Genomic DNA, 18,592 nt, shown 5'->3' with positions numbered 1-18,592 from the left:
GATTCCCAGTGCCTCCAGGACAAGAAATAAATGAGGCAGCTCACTCAACAAGTGTCTTCCCCAAGGAGCATGGCTCAGTGCTCTGCTCCCCAGCAACCCCACCAGAACAGACGACTGTGCCAAGCAGGGCTCATCAGGGCTTTGTCCCACAGTGTTAATGCTTTCTCCTCACTGCAGGAAACAAGGCACTACAGCAGGTTGGCTGTGAATTCACCTTCCCCCTTTCCTATCAAACTCAAGCTGTTTCTGACTCTTCACAGCTTTTCTGTTTTGTGGATCAGTGAGCAGTCTCACATCACCCCAAATGTCTGGCCCAACCACGGCTGGGGTAGAGGGTGGGAATGGAGTCTGACTCCCTGCATGCTCACCTAACCCCCAAAACAGCCCTTTTCTCCCCAGAACTGGCAGAACAGAGAGAGAAGGGTCATCTGTGAGGACCCTTCCAGGATATTTTCCACTCAAGTGCTGGCCAGTGTGAAACCCACCTTCAAATCCCCATCCCAGTCTGGCAGGGCCTGCTGTCAGCTCTCCTCTACCCCAGGGAAATCCCATCTGGGGCCATGAGGAGAACACAGGCAGGGAGGACAGAGGTCAACCCGACCTTGAAGAGAGCCAAAAGAGCCAAGACTGCACCAGAGAGGACAAGACCTGTTGGGCAAAGAAGAGAAAGTTCACAGTTGGTAGACCATCCAGAGAATGTTTATCCTGAATTTAAACATACCTTTTTAGATCATTTTGGCCTGAGCCCTCTGGGCACCATTTCACTAGTAAATGCTCTGTGGAATAAATGCCAAGTATGGTGAAACACAAATAATCCCTTCTCATAGAGAATTACTTTTCTGGTGAGTACTGGGCTATAAATGCAGCTTTAAAAAGCAATAACTTGTTAAACTGACACACAGAGACACACACAAGCAGACCCCATTAAAGTCATTTGATGCAAGCCAGGAAAAAGTGCCTCTAAATCACATAATTATTTTAAGAGACAAAGACATTTGCTTAAACTGGTTCAAATCACCTTTGGGGAGGGAGGAGAGAAGGTTTATGTCTGCACCATTAAGTGCTTTGATTTCCTGCAGCTCACCCCAGACTCTTGTTTTAATAGCATTAAACATATGAATATGTGATAATAAAATACAAGTAGTTTCCTTGAGCTTTACTGACTTTGTTTGTCACAAAGACAAAAAATCATTGCTTCCTTATTTATCTGCTTGAGTGTTTAATGGGTTTCTATTTTTTTTTCTTTTGATGAATGCAAGCAGCCTCTTGGCTGTCCTAGAGAGCTGTTGCAGCCACCTGTTTTGATCAAAGCTCACTCCTCTGCTTGAAAATCCCAGCTGCTTGTCCTCAGTATTCACAGCACTCCATGACCCAGGAGGCAGGGGGGTGTATCCAGGAGAGGGATTGAGCCAGATCCCTTTCTCCATGCTTTGCTGGAGCTCAGAGAGTCGAGGACCTCGGCTTTATGTTCTTAGTGTGGCTGCAACCCCCCGCAGTGGCCCTGCACACATCACACACCCCGTCCTGGCACTGCCCCGTGCACCCAAACATCCTCACCCAGCACATGGAACATCACACAGGGGATATCCTATGGAAAGCCTCGCTTCCTAATCCCAGCGGGGAATACTAAACAGAGGGGAGTCCATCCCTTGAATTTCTCAGGGCTGGCTTTTTTCAAGAAAAAAGCATGTAGCTGTGGTGCTCAGGGACATGGTTAATGGTGGACCTGGCACTGTTAGGTTCACGTTCGGGCTTCATGACCGGTGAGGTCTTTCCCAACCTGAATTATTGTATGTCCCCTTCAGGGGCAGGCTGTGTCTCCAAGGACGCGCTCGGGGCTGGGCTTGGCTACCCCTCATCCCGAGCACCCCGTGCTCCCAGTCTGAACCATTGCCCGGGCTGGGCTGCCGCGGTCACCCCCATCCTGTGCCCGGGCGGGAGCGCGGCCGGGGCCGGCGGGGACGCGCCGAGCGCTCGCCAGGCGCGCCCTGACCCCTAGATGGAGCTCGGTGCCCGCCGATCGCTCCCGGGCGGGCCCGGGGCGGGCACGGATGCTCCCGGCAGCTCCCCCGGCACTGCACGGGGCCCAGGAGAGGGACGGGGTGTCCAACCCAGTCCTGCTTGCCTAACTGCCCGTGGGTGCTGACTCCTGGCCTGAGAGGTTGTGACCGGACAGTGTTTCACGTCCTGCTGTTCTGGCCAGCTCCGTGGGTCACCGTCCACCAGGGTCACCTGTGAAGGAGCAGTGCCACGCATTTTGGGAGAAACACCCATAGCTTTGACCCCTCTGTGCGTCAGAGCACTCGTGGTGAGAGTTATCTTGTCCCAGACCCCATCCTACAGGGGAAACCAGACAGCCAAGCATCCCTCTCTGTCTGCTGCAGAGAGGTTTGAGGTTCTCTGGCTCCCATCCAGGAAACACCCATAGGGCCTTAAAATAATGGCTAATTAAGGGAGGTTTCTGAGACTGAAGGGAGGGACAGGACACAAGGAAGGAAAAAAAGGCCGTGGGGTGAGTTCCATAAGCAGGGCAGCATCTCTAGAAGTGCCAAGCAATACTAACCCCGTCCCCCCCACCCATCTTCTTGTGTGAGGGGGTCTCCACTCCTGTTATCCCACCAGAACCAGTTTGGGCCAAGCCATCAGCAACAGTTGGGGTTTCCTCCAGGAAGGGGAGTGAGGCTGGAGTTACCTCCTGCAGTCCCACCTGGTGGGAGGGAAGGAGAGAAATCGGCTCCTGAGACGCAGGAGATGTTCAGCAACAGGACACGGTTCCTCACTTCTTTTGGCACTGTCTGTGGCCACAAGGTCCCTTAGGAAATCCTTTCCTCTGGATAACATTACAGGTGTGTCTCTGCCTGTCTCTGCACCTTCCCTGCCACGGCTGTGGTGTGTTTCCCCAGGGACTGGCACTCACATGAGCACCCCGGGGTCCCAGCAGGCAATCTGCATTCCCTCACCTGACTGCTACAAGTCTGGCTTCTGCCTGTGGTGTGTGAGATGCTCAGATCCTCAGATCTTCAAAGGACCAAGTCTGGAGGGAGAGTGCATGGGAACGGTGGTGTGTGCACCAACAGATGTCTGGTGCCCCGCTCCACAGAGAGCATACCCTCCTCTACATCCTCTGGACTGGTGGTATGAGCCACAGCAAAGGCAAGTCTCAGACCTGTCATAACAACTGATAAGGTTACAACATTTGTTTTCACTCCATCCCAAAGTGAAAGCCAGACCTTTTCAAGCATTTCTGTGTGAATGGGGGCGAGTGGGAAATGGCCCTGCCACAGGTCCCTCACTTGCCCCTGCAAGTGGCTATGTCAGTGGGCAGGGTGCCTGGGACACGTCCCTCTGGGGTGCAGGTGTCCCTTCAAAGGCAGTGGAGCACAGCCCAACAGTGCTGTAAATGCATATAAAACTTTCTGGAGCTTCATCCTGGAAGGAAGCAAGGAAGTGCTCTGGATACATCCCAGCAGTTCCCACCACACTCCACAACTGTGTCAGCGTGGGATGCCATAGGATTGCCATTTCAGCAGCAGTGCCATGGTGTGACATCTCCAGACCCTGCAAGACCCTCCAGTGCATGCCTCTGATGCAGAGCCGGGCAAGCTGGGTGTAGCCCCTGCTTGAGAGCAGCTCTCCTCTGCCCAAGCCAGGCTCCCACTGGAGCAGGACCCCAAGGTGCCCCTCACTGCTCACCCTGCAGGCTTGCTGCCTTTTCTCTGCAGTTCTCAAAAGAGCACCATTATGGTACATCATAGCTCCCCAGCACCTGCTGGGCCTCTCCTCCCCCAGCCTGACCTCAGAGAACACCCCCACTTCTTCCCCAGGCTCTCCTGTGAAAACAGCCAGATCAGCTGAGAGAGGGAGAGTGCACAGAGGCCTGGCCACAACTCACGCACTTGTGATCACTTCCTCACCATGACCCTGAGCAAGCCCCATCCCCACCTGTACCTCTTTCTTCCCCTTTGTCACCTTACATGGGAGATCTGGGGTCAGGCCCTGCCTTTCAGCACATTTATGTCCAACACAGCTGATAGCCCAGGCTCAGTCTAACCCCCACTGAGCACTGGCATTGCAAACTAGACACTTTCTAGATAAATACCTGGAGAGGAGGAATCTGGTGAGCCCTGACATATGCCTAAAATCTCCTAACAGCAGATAAAAATTGTTAAACATTATGACTCTCCAAAAATTACCTCTGGCTGAGACAGGGAAGACCCTAGAAAACAAAACTTTCTCCATGTTTTTGTCTATCCCCATCTTAACACTGTTTCCTAACTGTAGTTAAAAAGAGTATGTATTGATTGATATTTTTTAATCACTGCTTTGTTATTTTTAGACAGTTGCAGTCTAGGAAAGACAGACAGTTAACCGCAGCGCTCAGACCAGCGGGTTCACATTCTTTACTGGCAACGAGGGAATGAGTTTTCTCAAGCTTTGCTCCTTCCTGCCCGAAAACCAGAGCATGGGCTCCTCATTTCTGCTCATTTTATTTTTGTCTCGAAAGCAGAAAGGCAAAGAACGGCTGAGCTGAGGGTAAGTACTGAATTTCCAGCCCCAGGGAAGCACAGCACAGGGGATTCCAGTTCTCTGTAACAGGGGATTGCACACCTTCAGCACACACAGGTTGGGCTGGAGGCTGCTGTGTAGCCTGGCCTTACAGAGCTGAAAGCTGCTGAGGCCAGCCCCATCCCAGACTTACCACAGCTAGTTGCAACAACAACAAAAAACAAACCAAAACCAAAACAAAAGGAAGACAAAAATTATTTTCTACATTTGGAAAAATCAAGATTATTCTGGTGCTGTCATAAAAAAAAATAACACAACTCTCTGAATACAGGTTTATGTGTGACTTGAATAAATGTATAGAATTAATTTAAAACTACCAGTAACAAGGTGTTTCTGATTAATGGAAAGGAATAGGGAGAAAAACCTCTGTCCTAATCTTGGATAAGTGCTGATCCATCAAACAAATTTCCTACTGTAACAGAGACAATAACAATAATTTAAGGAATATCAAAATCACAGTTAGCTGCACAAACAAAAGATCTGAAAAAAACAATCTGGTGTGACTCCAACAAAAGTTTGTTCTGATAATCTATAGCTTTTTGTGCTTTTTTTTTCTCTTAATATTTGTTTTAAATACCATCTTCCCCCCCAGTTTTAAGGCCTTCACATTTAGAAAATTTTTCACCCAGGATAATTTGATAATTCCAAATGTTATTTCACAAATGCTTTTTAAACTAGTGGCCGTCAAAGCTGACTGCTGCACAAAGAAACAGTGTCACTCAGCCAGTCTGCTTCTAGCAAGGGAAAAAGAAGGTTAATTCAAAAAGTTCCAGCTGTCCCAGAACCCCAGAGAGGAATGGCTTTTTACTGTAACCCAAACACTTTTCAGCAAAGCCGTTTTCAGTTCTGTCAGTAAATTGGTTTGGGTTTTTACCCCATCGAGCCCCGAGTGTCTGTGAGCTGGCCCTGGCGGCGAGGAGGGGCTGCCTCGGCGGGGACGGGCTCCTGCTGCCGCCGTGCTGAGGCAGCAGCCCTGCGTTCAAGCCTTTTTTTAGTGTGTTGGTTAATTAGAAGCACATCAAAAACACCAATCAACAGTCTCAGTGAGATAATGAAAATGATCCTCCATATGGGTGTTTGTAGGGTCAGTGCCTCCATTCATTATCAATTATACAAACCATATTAGAGGACACGTACATTCGCCTCAGTCTCTCTCCAGTGAATGCCACATACATGTGACTCTCACTGATGCTGCTGCAGCAGAAATAACTTAAAATATATAACAGATGCCCTGTAGATGGGGAAATGTAGCCCAAGAAAAGCTGCACGTGGTACTCATGCAGAAACTGGGGTGTGCATGTACTGCAGGGAACAAATGGCCCGTTCTGAGCACAATTGCAGGCTCTGTTCAAGGTGGAAGCTCCTTCAGCCTTTTCCTGGGCCATCCCTCGGCAGAGATAAACCAACTGATCCTTGTTTGGATGACTCATGTGCTCAACTAATTGGCTAAATGGGGCCCAGACCTCTGGATCCCCCCTGCCCTTATAGTTTGCAGAGCTGGGACCAAACCCAGACAACCACAGCCCATCCCACAGGGCTTCGTCTGCTCCAGCTCTACACAGATGTTTAATACTCCAGTTGCTCCTGCAAAGACAGTGTTCTCCCCCCTCCAGATTTTGCCTTCAAAAGCTCAGCACATCCAGCCCAGATGAATGATAGCTCTCGATGCCTGGCAGTGCTGTGGGTGACAGAGATGAGCACAGCCACAGTGCAATCCCCTGTGATGCCCTGTGCCCTCAGCTTCAGGCTTTTTCCCTCCAGTCACTTTCCCAAAGTCACTCTACCTTGGTCTGTATTTCCTAGATACAGGCAAACAGAAGAAAAACATTTCTCCCTGACTCCCATTTCGTGTTTGGGATTTGCTTTATTTTGAGAGCGAAGGAAGGGGAATATGACTTTCAAGGCATCTTAATGCAATTTTATTCCTGCTCCCAAATAAGTATAATACAAAAAATTAAATCAGCCTTCAATGTGATATGGATGGCCCCAGGATACAGCTGAGGTGATGTCAGTCTACAAAACATAACATTATGTGTCATTGTTTCATGTCATTACTTATTGATTTAATTCCATCATATTTCAGACAACTTTTATTGTCTAGGTACAAATCATCATGTTAATAACTGTAAGCACATATGCAGATATCAAAAACACCTTCTGCCACTAAATCAATTTTTAAAAGGAATCCAAGAGAAATATTTTAAGAGAAAACTCCTCCAGAAGCAATTTTTCCAGGGACAAGAGAGACCAGAAACTGTTTTTCTGATTCCAATGTAACATATATTCTCATTTCTTACTGAGATTCCTTGTTAACTTTTGGTGGGGTTTGGGGGGGTTTTTTGGGGGATTTTTTTGTGGGTTTGTTTTGTTTTGTTTTCCCAGGAAAGATTGATGGGAAAAGGGGGAAGTCACCAGTTTTGAAAACAAGGTATAGCTAAATATTCTGTCCAAATATATTCCCTCGAATGTGCATGAATGCATGTTCAATTTCACTGGGGAACATTTTGGATTATAAACTGAATAAAGTGGATATTATAAAATGGCTGTCTTGGAATTAAGTTTTACAATCTTGATGTGTAATAATAATGAAGCAGAAAACAGTTTTAATATCAACAGTAAATCCTTTCATCATTATTTTTATTATTGTTATTATTATTATTTTGTGGTTGATTTTTTTCCTATGCAGAAACCCTGAAAACAAAAATATACACTGCAACATTAAAGTAAAGTAAAGTAAACCATTAAAGATTTTTACACAGCAATGCCTCCTGAAGGAGTTTAACTTTGTAGACAAAGTAGGGTGTGTGTTAGATAATCAGCTTAATCAGAATCTAAAAATCAGACTGTAGTGCGAAACAGAATTCAAACAAAAGACTTCCCTGAAATTTATGTTGGAAAAAATACAAATCATTTTGTTTTAGTAGTTTCCTGGCAGTAATCAACATCTTTTAATGATATTTCCAAAAATGCATGTTCTCTGAGTTTCATATTTTCCTGTATTTTATCCTTTTTTTCTTTTTCTGGCTTCTTTTCTCTCCATTGCTGCAGATGTTTCTCTGTGTTCTGGTACACATTGGACTGCAGAATGGGAAAATCCTGCAGCACCGTAATTTCTCATCCCAGTCCTACGATAGCAGATTTTGGATGAAGCAGGCCATTCCTATGCTCCCTTAACAAACTCCCCAAGAGCGCTGCACCCAGAGGACCCAGCCTTCCGGAGCTCTGTCACCCACCAGGTGTCAAAGGCTTGGGCTATTTTGCTGCAGATGTCCCACAGGGCAGCCTGGACCCCAGGGCCGCTGCTCGTGGCCGCCTGCCCTTTCCAGTCATATCCTCCAACATCCTTCACTCAGGAATTCCCAGTGCTGGAAGGAAACACCAGGCTGAACCAGGCTGGGAGTCTCCCCCAAGGAAGCTGATGCGAGTTTTCCCGCTGGTTTGATTTTCCTCTGAGAAGGGTTTGCCAAGCTGGGGACAATGTCCTGCAGCAAGGCTGAGTACGAATGGCAAACACTGTCCCCAGAATAATCCCCTGCAAGATTGTCTCTAAAATGCACTCTTGCACGTTTCTTTATATTCAAATTCCCCTTTCCGTATTCAGTTTCAGACACAAATAGCTGTAGATCTGCCTCAACCCAGGTGAAACCTCATTCCAAGGTCTTATTCAATAAATTATTCCACATGAGTTTAAGGCTAAGCCCCTGCATAGCCTCTGCCACCCCCAGCAAGCCCCCCCAGAATGGCTTCAATTTAAGCTCATGCTAAATGCACTGCTGGGTTGAAGTCTGAAAGTGTTTATAGGACCAGGGATTAAAACACAGCATATTAAATCTGGAGCTTCCAAAGCCAAGTGGACCTGAGCAAAGTCAAATGGAAATACTAACTCTATTTTCATTAAAAAAAAAAAAATAGCACAGGCTTCAGCAGCAGTTGTGATATGCTGTCTCCTCTTGGGGAACTAATAGACAGGGAACAGCAAGGCTTTCAATGATTTATTCAGTACCCTGGAGATTTTTTTATTTTCTTTTTCGTTTCCACATAAATTACACAAGCACTTTATAAAATGAATACACATAAAACACCTTGTAAGTGCATAACTTAAAAAAAAAAAAGAAAACAACAAAAAAAGCAAACTAATGCCTTTAAAAATCTCACTGAAAATAGGTTTTCTGGTTACTTGTTTGTACTAACTGCTTAAATTGGCAGTGCTGTTTTAGATTATAAGTAACTGAAAAATATATACTGTTTATATATATATATCTATATATTCCTGGCATTTGCTAGAAGTGCTTTGTTTAATTGTGTCTCATTCTCTTGGTACAATTAAAAGAACAACTAAGTTAAACAGCTGAGAGTGAAATCAATTTTTTGCTGTCAGGAACTGCCTTCCAACAGGAAACTGATAAAATAAAACATTGAACAACATTTTGCAAATTATATGGAAATTTTCCATGGAAAGAAATTGCATTACCCCCACAAACTGCCACCCAGGTCTTCTCGTTATTAAAATACTCGCTGATGGGCACAGAGTCCGTGGCAGCCAGGGACTGTTTGGGCCCTTCATACAATTGAGATATCATATTTACCGTCCTCAGGAGTCTGTCAGATCCTTCTCTTGTTCCCCCTTCGCAAGAAAAAATTAATGAAAAAGGGGAGGAGAGACAGCGAGGTGAGATCTGAAGGGTTCCCATCTGGCACAAGCAGAAATTGCCGCTGTTCCCTCCATTTGTTGCATCCCTGAACGTCTCCGGTGTGGACAGCCCAAGAAGGCTCACAGCAGAGACGTGCTTCACAGGGAGCCTCCTCCTTTTCTTTCAAGCCATCAGTTCAAAACATGTGTATATATATATATATCTCCATATATATATATATATATGGATATATAAGGGTGAACATAGACTTTGCAGTGCCACCAGTAGAATCCTAAGGAAGTTTTCCTACCCCCCAGCTGGATGAACACCGGCGGCTGCGTCTGTCAGGGCTGGGTTTTTGTCTGGCAGCATGTCAGCAAGTTCAGGGCCGACACTGGAGACTTTCAAGAGAACAAAGGGGTTGGGGGGAGGTGAGACAGCATTGCTGCTCCAGCAACTCCATGGCTGGGGAGAGTTTTTGGGGTGGCTTTCCTTCTTTTTGTTTCTTGCGGAGGGTTTCCCCAGCTGGATATATAGGATGCAAGTGGCCAGAGGCTCAGGGGATTCCAGACCTCCTCGGGGAGAAACAGAGTTGTTACACGTCCCACCAAGGATGCCTTGTGTCCCCCTGGGGACAGCCCCGCTGGTAGAAGGTGTAGGTGCCACCAGTGGGTGCCAGACTTATTCGCAAGCAGAGGCGACAGTGGTGACACTGGTGATCTTGGTGGAGTCATCAGACCAAGGCTGCAGATTCTGGAGGGCGAAGAGAGAGGAGTTGTGGACACAGATGGGGTCGGCTTGGATGGGCTGGTTGATGGTTTTTTGGAAGGCTTCCTGCTGCAGCTGCATGAGGATGCGGTTTGCTTGCTGCCGCTCAGCCTCCCGCTCCTCCGCTGTCTGCCTCCTAGGAGAGAGGGAGCCATTAGGGGGGCTGGGGAAGCAAAGCGAGGGTATCTCCAGAGAGATTATGTTGAGCTGGGTGCTCATGATGTGGGAGGGTGGGGGTAGGAAAAGAGGGTGCCTTGCCATGGTGTGGTTCCACATCCCCCGCACAAATGGCCAGTAAATCCCATAAACTGAGGACTGAGTCTGTCTGTCTGAAATGGCTTCAGCAAAAATTGCTCTGATCAAAGAGACCTGAGAGCAGCCCACAACTCTGTATCACTCTCTGCTCACAGGAAAAAACAAGAAGCAGAGACAAAACACCCAAAAAGTCACAGAGCAGCATTGCAAAAGTTGTGATCCCCTGAAAACATGGTCTGGTCTGACAGCAAGAGCCAAACATGCAAAGCCTCAGCAAGAAGCATGGAGCAGGATGAGGTGACTGCAGTGACTGAATGACTGGCAGTGCCACAGAGCTGGAAGATGGGTAGTGTGACCCTGGACATCCCTTTCTAGCATCCAGGTTTGCCATCTCGTCTGCCATGCTGCGGTGACCAGCTGTTGAGAGCTTGGATGAAGGCAAAAACATTCCCATGGCAGGCAGCAAAATTTCAGCTAAACACTAGAAACACATTTTTTAGCAGTAAGAATAATCAAAGCACAGAATATACTATCTGGAAAGAGTGAATGACAATGTTTTTCAGAACAGTTTTGACATGTGTCTGCCTGGTATGACACCAGCAGAGGTGATCCCCAAGGAGAGGGTGTTAGGTAGTCAGAAGGGTTTCTTTCCAGTGTTGCCTGGGCCCTGGCTCTGGGCTACCTGGAGAAGAGAAGGGGATAGGTAGAAATAGCCTGAATCCTATTATATCCACAATAGAAACCCCCCTCCTGATTGCTTGGATGGCAGGTCAGTCTAAAGTCTGCAGCTTGCAGTCACCTCTACCTGGCACCTCTATTGATGCTGCTGGGAAAACCTGGGAGCAACTCAGTGCTGATCCCAGGGTGATTCCCAAAGCATCCTCTCCATCCCTCACACCCCCAGGCTCAGCTGACATCCTCTCAGCAGCTTCAGTGGACCAGTGACACAGGAAATGGCAGCTTTTTAATTTAGCAGCTCAGGGGGATGTGAGATGTCTCATCCTCTTTGACCATGGGAATTGGAAGTGGCAGCTCTGATCTCCACAGTGACATCTCAGAGCACAGGGCAGGGGGTCCCTGGCTCCCAATGGGGAAGCAGGCTGGGGCTTGGATGCTAGCAATGGGCACCCAAGCCTCCAGACCTGTGGCCAGTGTTCCCTCCTGGGAGCAGGTAGTTCAGGGCTCAATTGCTGTTCTAATCACTGTGTCAACATCTCACATCAGACATCCCGGGAAGAGCAGGCTCAGAACTGCACCAGCCCGGGGAGCAGCTTGGTCTGTGCCTCAATGAATATTTAATGATTCCCTGCACAATGAGGAGATGCTCCAGGAGGAGGGAGAGAGCCCCAAGCCCAGGGTGATCAGGAGCACCATGGCTGTGAGCACCTTGCTCCCCAGCAACTGATCTAGTCATGGATTCACATCAGAATGGGTTTTCCAGGTTCATACCTGCCTGGAAAGAGCTGTATCTAAAGCAAGAGCCCAAATCTGAGTAGGGGATCACACAACCACCTCACTCCAGCAGACACAACCAGGCAAGGGGCAGGGGCAAGACTCTTCCCTCCAGTCTGTGTTCAAGCAGTTAAGTTGCTCAGAGGGCTCATAGCAACTCTCTTTTCTTGAATACTTCCCAGTGCCTCATTCAAGCCCATCCTGCAGCGGCTCCTTCCAGCTCCCAGTACTCCAGGAACCACTCAGAGCCCACTGCCCAGTGCAGGGGCCTGAGCAGCAAGTTTGGTGTGCTACCAGCCAGGGGCACCCACACCTCCATCACAACAGCCAGCAGGCATAGATGTATGCAAGCAGAACTTACATGCCTGCGTCCCTCTGGCTCAGGCCAGAAATTCTCCTGTGTCTAATATTACAGCTGAGGTCTGGCTGCAGCCTTTCCCTTAGGCAGAAGCAGGATTTTGTTTCTCTTTACCCAGCTATTTTTTGTAAAACACGTGAATAGGTTTGTATCCTCTGCACCTCTGCCAAAAGAGGCTGAATTTAGCCAACAGACGCAAAGAGTATTGACAGATGGATTTGCCTCACTTCCTTAGGAAACCTGGTTAGAAGACACAGCTGACCCCGTTTTGCAGGCCAGAGCAGGACTGTTCCTCCACCAGGATTCTGCTTCTGGCTAACAGAGATCACTCCAGCCAGAGACTTCCTAACAGTTGGGGAATTGTGCTACCATGGATTCTCCAGGGGACAACTCACTAGGGTTGAGGATTCACACACCCCCTTGGTTTCAAATTCCTTGACCCCCATTTCTTACCCAACCCCAGCATACTCAGGCAATCACTGTCTTATTAACCCTTGGGAAGACTCTGGGGAAGCCCTTTCGCCCATTTTGAAGAAGATGCCTGCCTGCCCTCCAGCACCCAGTGCTCATCACCCAGCAGCTCAGCACCCACCTTTTCTGCTCTCTGAGTGAGCACCTCCTTGCCCATCACTTTCCGCCCCCGCGGGAGGGGAGGCCTTTCCCCAGCCCGGGGCAGGGCATGTTCTCAGGGCTGGGGTGCTTCCCTCGGGAACATCCCGGGAACGTGCAGCTTGGGAGGGGCAGGGTCACTGCGATGGAGCCCTGGAGGCTCCGTGGGAGCCCAGCCTTCTCTTCCTCTCCGGCTTTACCGGCACGCCCGGCAGCAGAACAAAAAGAAATCGTTTGGGCGAGGAGGCGCCGCGAACCCCGCGGGGACGAAAATCTCCGCGCTGTGCAGAGCCCGGCTCCCCGACAGCCCGGGCCGGGGGCTGCCGCTCGCTGCTGCCGCAGACAGAGGCGCGGAACCCTCCGCACCCTCTGGTGACAGTGACTGCAGCCACCGCACACGTGTGCGCACATACATTCCTCCCTGTGGCACACCCGCACACGCTTTTGCACGCAGGTCGGGTGTGCGCACACCACGTAACACACGGCCCGCACCACTGCACACTCGCTGGGCTGTTGTGCATTCACACCCCGTGCACACACACACACACTGCGTGCGGGCACACACGGGCACGCATGGCCTTCCCACTGGCCGTGCAGTCACACACGCGTGTCCTGCTTGCCCGCGGGGGTGCATACACAGCCTGCAGGCACGCACACACACCGCCGTGCGTGCAACACGCACGTGTACACACAGGGTCACACTCACACACACACACGGGGCTTGCACGCCTCTGCCATCAATGCTCCTGGCAGAGCTGCTGGCAGCCAGGTCTGTCCCCCCCGGGCTGCCTCACCGCGGTCCACCGAGACCCCCGGCCCCTCACCTCCACTTGGTGCGCCGGTTCTGGAACCAGGTCTTCACCTGGGCGTCCGTCATCTTGAGGGCTTTGGCCAGGGCAGCGCGCTCGGCCGAGGCCAGGTATTTCTGCCGGTGGAAGCGCTTCTCCAGCTCGCAAATCTGCAGGCGGGTGAAGGAGGTGCGCGGCTTCTTCTTCTTGGGGGGCGTGCGGTTCTGGTAGGGGTGACCTATACGGCGTGTTACAGTGAAGGGTGAGAGGGCCACTGGGGGGGACACGGGAGGAGGGGGGATGAGAGGCAAAGAAGCAAGCAGCGACACATCAGCAGAGGGGCTCCGGCTCCCGGCCGCTGGGCTGGGGACCACCCACCCCCCACCGCTCCGAAGCCGCGGCTTCCCCGCCGACACCCACGCGTGGGCTGCTAAACTCGGCGGCGGCCCCGGGAACCGGGAAGGCCCGGCGGCCTTCCCTGGGTGCTGCGGGCGCCCGCCCGGCACCGCTCGGCTCCGGCGGAGGGGGAGGCGGCCGCTTGCCCGGCCGAGTGCCTGCCGGGGAACGGGGGGTCGGCAGCGGCAGCCGGTCCTGGCGCTGGGCCGGGGCTCTGCGATCCATGCCAAGCGGGCTCGGGATAATTTCGTTTAGGCGCGGCGGTAACCCCATCGGCCCCGGCCCCAGTGCCTGGTACACGGGAAGTAAAGCCCCGGACTGGAAACCGGAGTTGCGATTTGTTGTTCTGTTTGTTTGTTCTTGTTTTGTTTTAAATATATATGGCTTTGTTTGCGTTTGTTGGTTGGTGTTTTTTGTTTTTTTCCAACCCCACAAAAATATACTTAGTGAAAAGTCACATTGTGTCTAAGCCAGGAACAAATTGAGTGAAATCCAGTCAGGTGCTTGCCAGGGGAACAGCCCGTTCCTCCACCCGCGGCCGTGCCCGAACTCAGCGCCATCGGGTCGAAATTAAACGGGAACTTTCAAAAATCGGGCCTTGGTTTCCGCCCTCGGGAAGAGGCGCTAATTTTCCCCGTTGTAATTTCGTTCCTTTTGTTTGTTTGTTTGCGTCTTTTTTCTTTCTTTCTTTCTCTTCGTTGTTCGAGTTTTTTTTTTGTTAGTGCCGAAAGACGAGCCCAGCTATACCTGGAAACGGTGGCGAGTCCAGGAAGCGGCTCTAGCCCGAGCCCCGCTCTGCTCGGGTCTGCAAAAAGTCCCTTTTGGTAGGGAAAAAGGCTGAGCCGAAACCCGCAGCCGGGGAAAGCCAGCCCGGTAAAGGAAGGCAACGGGACGGCCTTCCCGGGCAGGCCAGGGCCGGGCCGCCTGTTTGCCTTCCCGCCGGCTGGGCCGTGCTTCCCAAAGAACTCTCGGTTTTGAGGGAAAGTTTCCCCGGGTGTTGGCTCGCGCGGCAGGGATGGGTCAGCCGTGCCCGGGGCTTGCAGGAGGTCGTGTGCGGAGTTTACCATCCCTTTTCCTCCTTGCCCGCCCTTGCCGACCCGTACCGCGGGAAAAAAAAATTAAAAAGTAAAAAAACCTACACCAAACTAATAAATAAATAAATTTAAAGGAACTAAAAAAAAAAAAAAAAAAAAAAAAAAAAAAAAAAAAAAACCAACAAACAAACAAACAAAAAAAAACCCCCAACAAAACCCCCCACATATATAAACAATCAAACCAACCAAAATATCAAAACAAACAAACAAAAGGAAACATAACTCATTTAGGGGGGGCTGAATACGCCTCATTTCCCACCCCGTCTTGCTTCTGGCCTCATCCCGGACCAGCTTCCCAGGACCATCCCGGCTGCTTTCTCCATCCGGCCGGAGAGATCTCCGGCTGGATCCTGCGTGTCCCCGTGGGCACCAGTTGCCGCGCCGAGGCCGGGCGGCGGGGGAGGAAGCGGGGCAGCGGGAGCAGAGAGGGAAGGGAGGTCCCGGTGGCTCAACTCACCTGTGAACCTGTCTTTTGTGTACCGCCTGTTGCTCTCCATCCAGGGGAAGGTAAGCCCCGTCAGGCTGTTCATGCCGTTCACTGCCGGCACGGCGGCGGAGAGGGGCTGGTGCACGCCGCCGGCCACGGGGCGATGGGCCGGGACGCGGATCACCCCGCCGGCCGAGCTCAAGGTGTTGCCGTTCATGCTCACCGCCATGTTCACGTTGTAGGAGCCGGGCAGGCCGCCCATGCTGCAGGAGGTGCCCGTGTAGGCGCCGGCCGCGCCGCCGCTCGCCCCGTAGCCACCCGTGACAGTGTTATAGGCGCTGCCCACGATGCAGCCCAGCCCGTAGTCCGCCGAGTCCTGCAGCCGCGGGTGCGACACCATGCAGCTGCCCGGCTCCGACGTGTTGAGGATCTGGTCGATGCCGAAGCTGATGGGCTCGGCTTGCCCTTGGTGCAGGTGGTGAGCCCCGAGGTGCTCCATGCCGCCGCTCGGGCACCGGGGCCGGGCAGGGCAGCACAGCCCCTCCGCGCCGAACGGGGCCGCGCAGCGCTGGGGCAGCCCGGCTACGCGCTCAGCCCCATGGCACGGTGGCAGAGCACCCCGAGAAACGCCGGCAGAGCCACGCAAGGCCGGGACACGGCAGCCACACGCTCAGCACGAAGACACACCAGCACAGCCATGCGCAGCCCAGGTACAAGAGTGAAACACCCCCGGCAGCCCGGGACTCCACAGCCGTGCCCAGCGCGGCGCAGGACGCTGACACTGGAGACACAACCGCGCCAAACACACCCGGCAGCTTCCAGGAGCAGAGGCGCCACACCGCAGCCACGCACACGGGTCCCGCTCCGATGAGACCCTGCACCCCCAGGTACCAAGACACGTCAGGAGCCTCTCAGCCAGGACACACAGACGTACGCACGGACACACAGACACACGAGGGTGCCCCGGGGATCCCTAGCCACGGCGGGCGGTGGGGAGCCGGGAGCCCCGCGGAGCGGAGCGCGGCCGATTGTGAGTGCGATCGCCCGCCGCCCCGCTTGCCCATCAATCACCCTACCCAGGGCCTACTGCTGCAGGCCCTCACTCTCCATTGGTTGGATGCTGAGAGCAGCCCAGTGAATGACAGCAGAGAAGAGCACACAAGAGGAGTTTCTTCTTCCCCAGCCCCCTCTCGCACCTCCACCCCACCGAAAAAAAAGAAAAAAAAAATCACAGCCCGGCTGGGCCTTATAAAGTGAGCTCTGGGTGAGCGCAGGGCACTGAGGGGTGAAATAGTGGCTGATACCGGGCGGGCAGAGCGGAGATGTCTGGTCCTGGAGTTTGTGGCCGCGGACTGCTGGGAAGGGGGATCTTGGCCGCCAGCCCCCGCCGGAGAATCAAGCCTAGGTTACGATCCCTAAGCGCTGCCGCTGATCCCGAGCTAGGGCTGAAGCCGGAGGATCCCCTCCTGGTGAGGTCCCAGACCGCCGTGCCCCTTTGTTCCGGAAGGGTGTTCTCAGTTTCTAAAGTCAGCACCTTTCAAAAAGTCGCGGAGGAGGCGGCTCTCCCACGGCCAGACCCCAGAGCAGGGACACGGGGACGTTGCAAAGGGCACCCCACAAGTGCCCGGACCCTTGGAAGGAGTGTGATGGGAGGAGGCGAGGGACTCCTGAAACACACCTCCCCCCGGAGAACCGGGGCGGGGCTCATTCCCCCGGGACGGTGGCAGGCCCCAGCTGCGCCCCACGGGGCAGCGGACTCCGCTGACTGGGCACCCGCCACTGCTGGCCCCGCCATCTGCTGCAGCCGTCCCCTCCCGCTCCTGCCCGCGGGGAGATGGGTGTTTCCGTTTAAAATAATAATAATTATATATATACAATTTTATTTTATATATATATATATATATAATTATTTTTAAAGTTTAACACAACATGAAAATGAAAGCCGCTATTGTAATTTCTGTAAAACTTGTGTCCCTGGCCCGTCGGTGCCTGCTCGGCACAGCCGGGCAGGGGCAGAGACGGCGATGGAACCGGGCACTGCCGTCTCCTTGAATCCGGCCTCCCGCTGCTTCCGACCCGCGCTGCCCGGTGCGACCCAGCGCTCCCGGCCGCGGCGTCAGGGTTTTGCCCGGTAGTTTGTGTTCTGCCCGCCTCATCCTTCCCGCTACGCGCTGGGACCGGCCGTCCAGACTCCCTCCTCCATGGCTAGGGCAAAGGCTGCCCTTCACGTCTGCAGCGTGCCCGTGGTTTAGCATCCATAAGGGGCCGTGGGAAACCCACGGGACAGCCTGCTCTGGGGTACCGCCCATACAATACAAATGGAGCTCAACTGGAAAGTCACTTCTGCGCTCTCAGGTACACCTCCTCATTCATCACCAGCTGTATCATCCCATCCTCATCCTCACACTCCCAGTGTTGCACACAAGCTCACAAACACCCTCACGAGCTCACAGGCACCCATGCTCACAGTCCCACTCATTCTCTTGCACACACCTACATTTGTGTGCTTATTCAAACGTCCCCAGACACTCACAGTTAAAACCCACTGCACACACACAACTTCTGACACACATTGTCATTCACATCTCCACAACTGTGTGTATTCACACCCACAGTCACTCCCACACGAGGCAGTAACACACCCCAGTTCCCTTGTGTTCAGACATCCCCAGACACACACACACTGACACACCAGTGCTGGTGGGTACCTGCCACTCTCACCCAAGACACAACCCTGCTGTGATACCCCAGGACCCGTCATTATCATTACACCCACCACCACAGCCCCACATGGGAGGGCTGTGGAGACGGCGGGCAGCAGCAGCAACCCACGGCTGCCTCTCTGCCCCATGCCCGGCCCGTGCCCAGGCAGCCTGCCCCCACCATCACCCAGCCCTGCCTGCCCGCTGGGGTCGGGTTTCCCCCCCTCCCAGTACCTGCCTCAGTTCTTGACTTCTGAACTCTTCAGGGAACTCGCTGGCGCCAGCTCCATCAACCAAAGTCCTTGTGGTTAGGAGGAGCTGGGAGAGGAGGGAGGGAGTGAGGGCTGGGGCCAGCCGGGGCCGGGAGGCTGCCCTCGGGCAGGGGGCCTTCTTGTCCCACAGGGCTGCAGCTGCCTTTCCCCTTCTTAAGGGTATGCCTGAGCTTCTGCCCCTTGTCACGCAGGAGATGTGGGGCAGAGCCTCCTCCTCTGCCCTGAGCGTGTCAGGTAGTCCCCCCAGGGAAGCAACAGAACATGCCATGCCAGT

The 18,592-nt window shown here is 52.4% G+C and overlaps 1 protein-coding gene across 1 annotated transcript; it reads right to left on the bottom strand.

Moving 5' to 3' along the window:
- Positions 1-8,672: 8,672 nt before the first annotated feature.
- TLX1 (T cell leukemia homeobox 1) lies at positions 8,673-17,140 on the bottom strand. The gene is made up of 3 exons (XM_063406454.1): positions 15,375-17,140; positions 13,464-13,665; positions 8,673-10,101 (listed from the first exon to the last, which is right to left on the bottom strand). The coding sequence occupies exons 1-3, from the start codon at positions 15,841-15,843 to the stop codon at positions 9,879-9,881; spliced, it is 894 nt and encodes a 297-aa protein (XP_063262524.1). The 5' UTR covers positions 15,844-17,140; the 3' UTR covers positions 8,673-9,878.
- Between the last annotated feature and the right edge of the window lie 1,452 nt (positions 17,141-18,592).

The sequence above is a fragment of the Prinia subflava genome, chromosome 9, assembly GCF_021018805.1.
Source record: "Prinia subflava isolate CZ2003 ecotype Zambia chromosome 9, Cam_Psub_1.2, whole genome shotgun sequence".
NCBI classification, from domain to species: Eukaryota; Metazoa; Chordata; class Aves; order Passeriformes; family Cisticolidae; genus Prinia; species Prinia subflava.
Note: the sequence above shows the minus strand (reverse complement) of the source record. Positions and strands in the feature narration are given on the sequence as shown.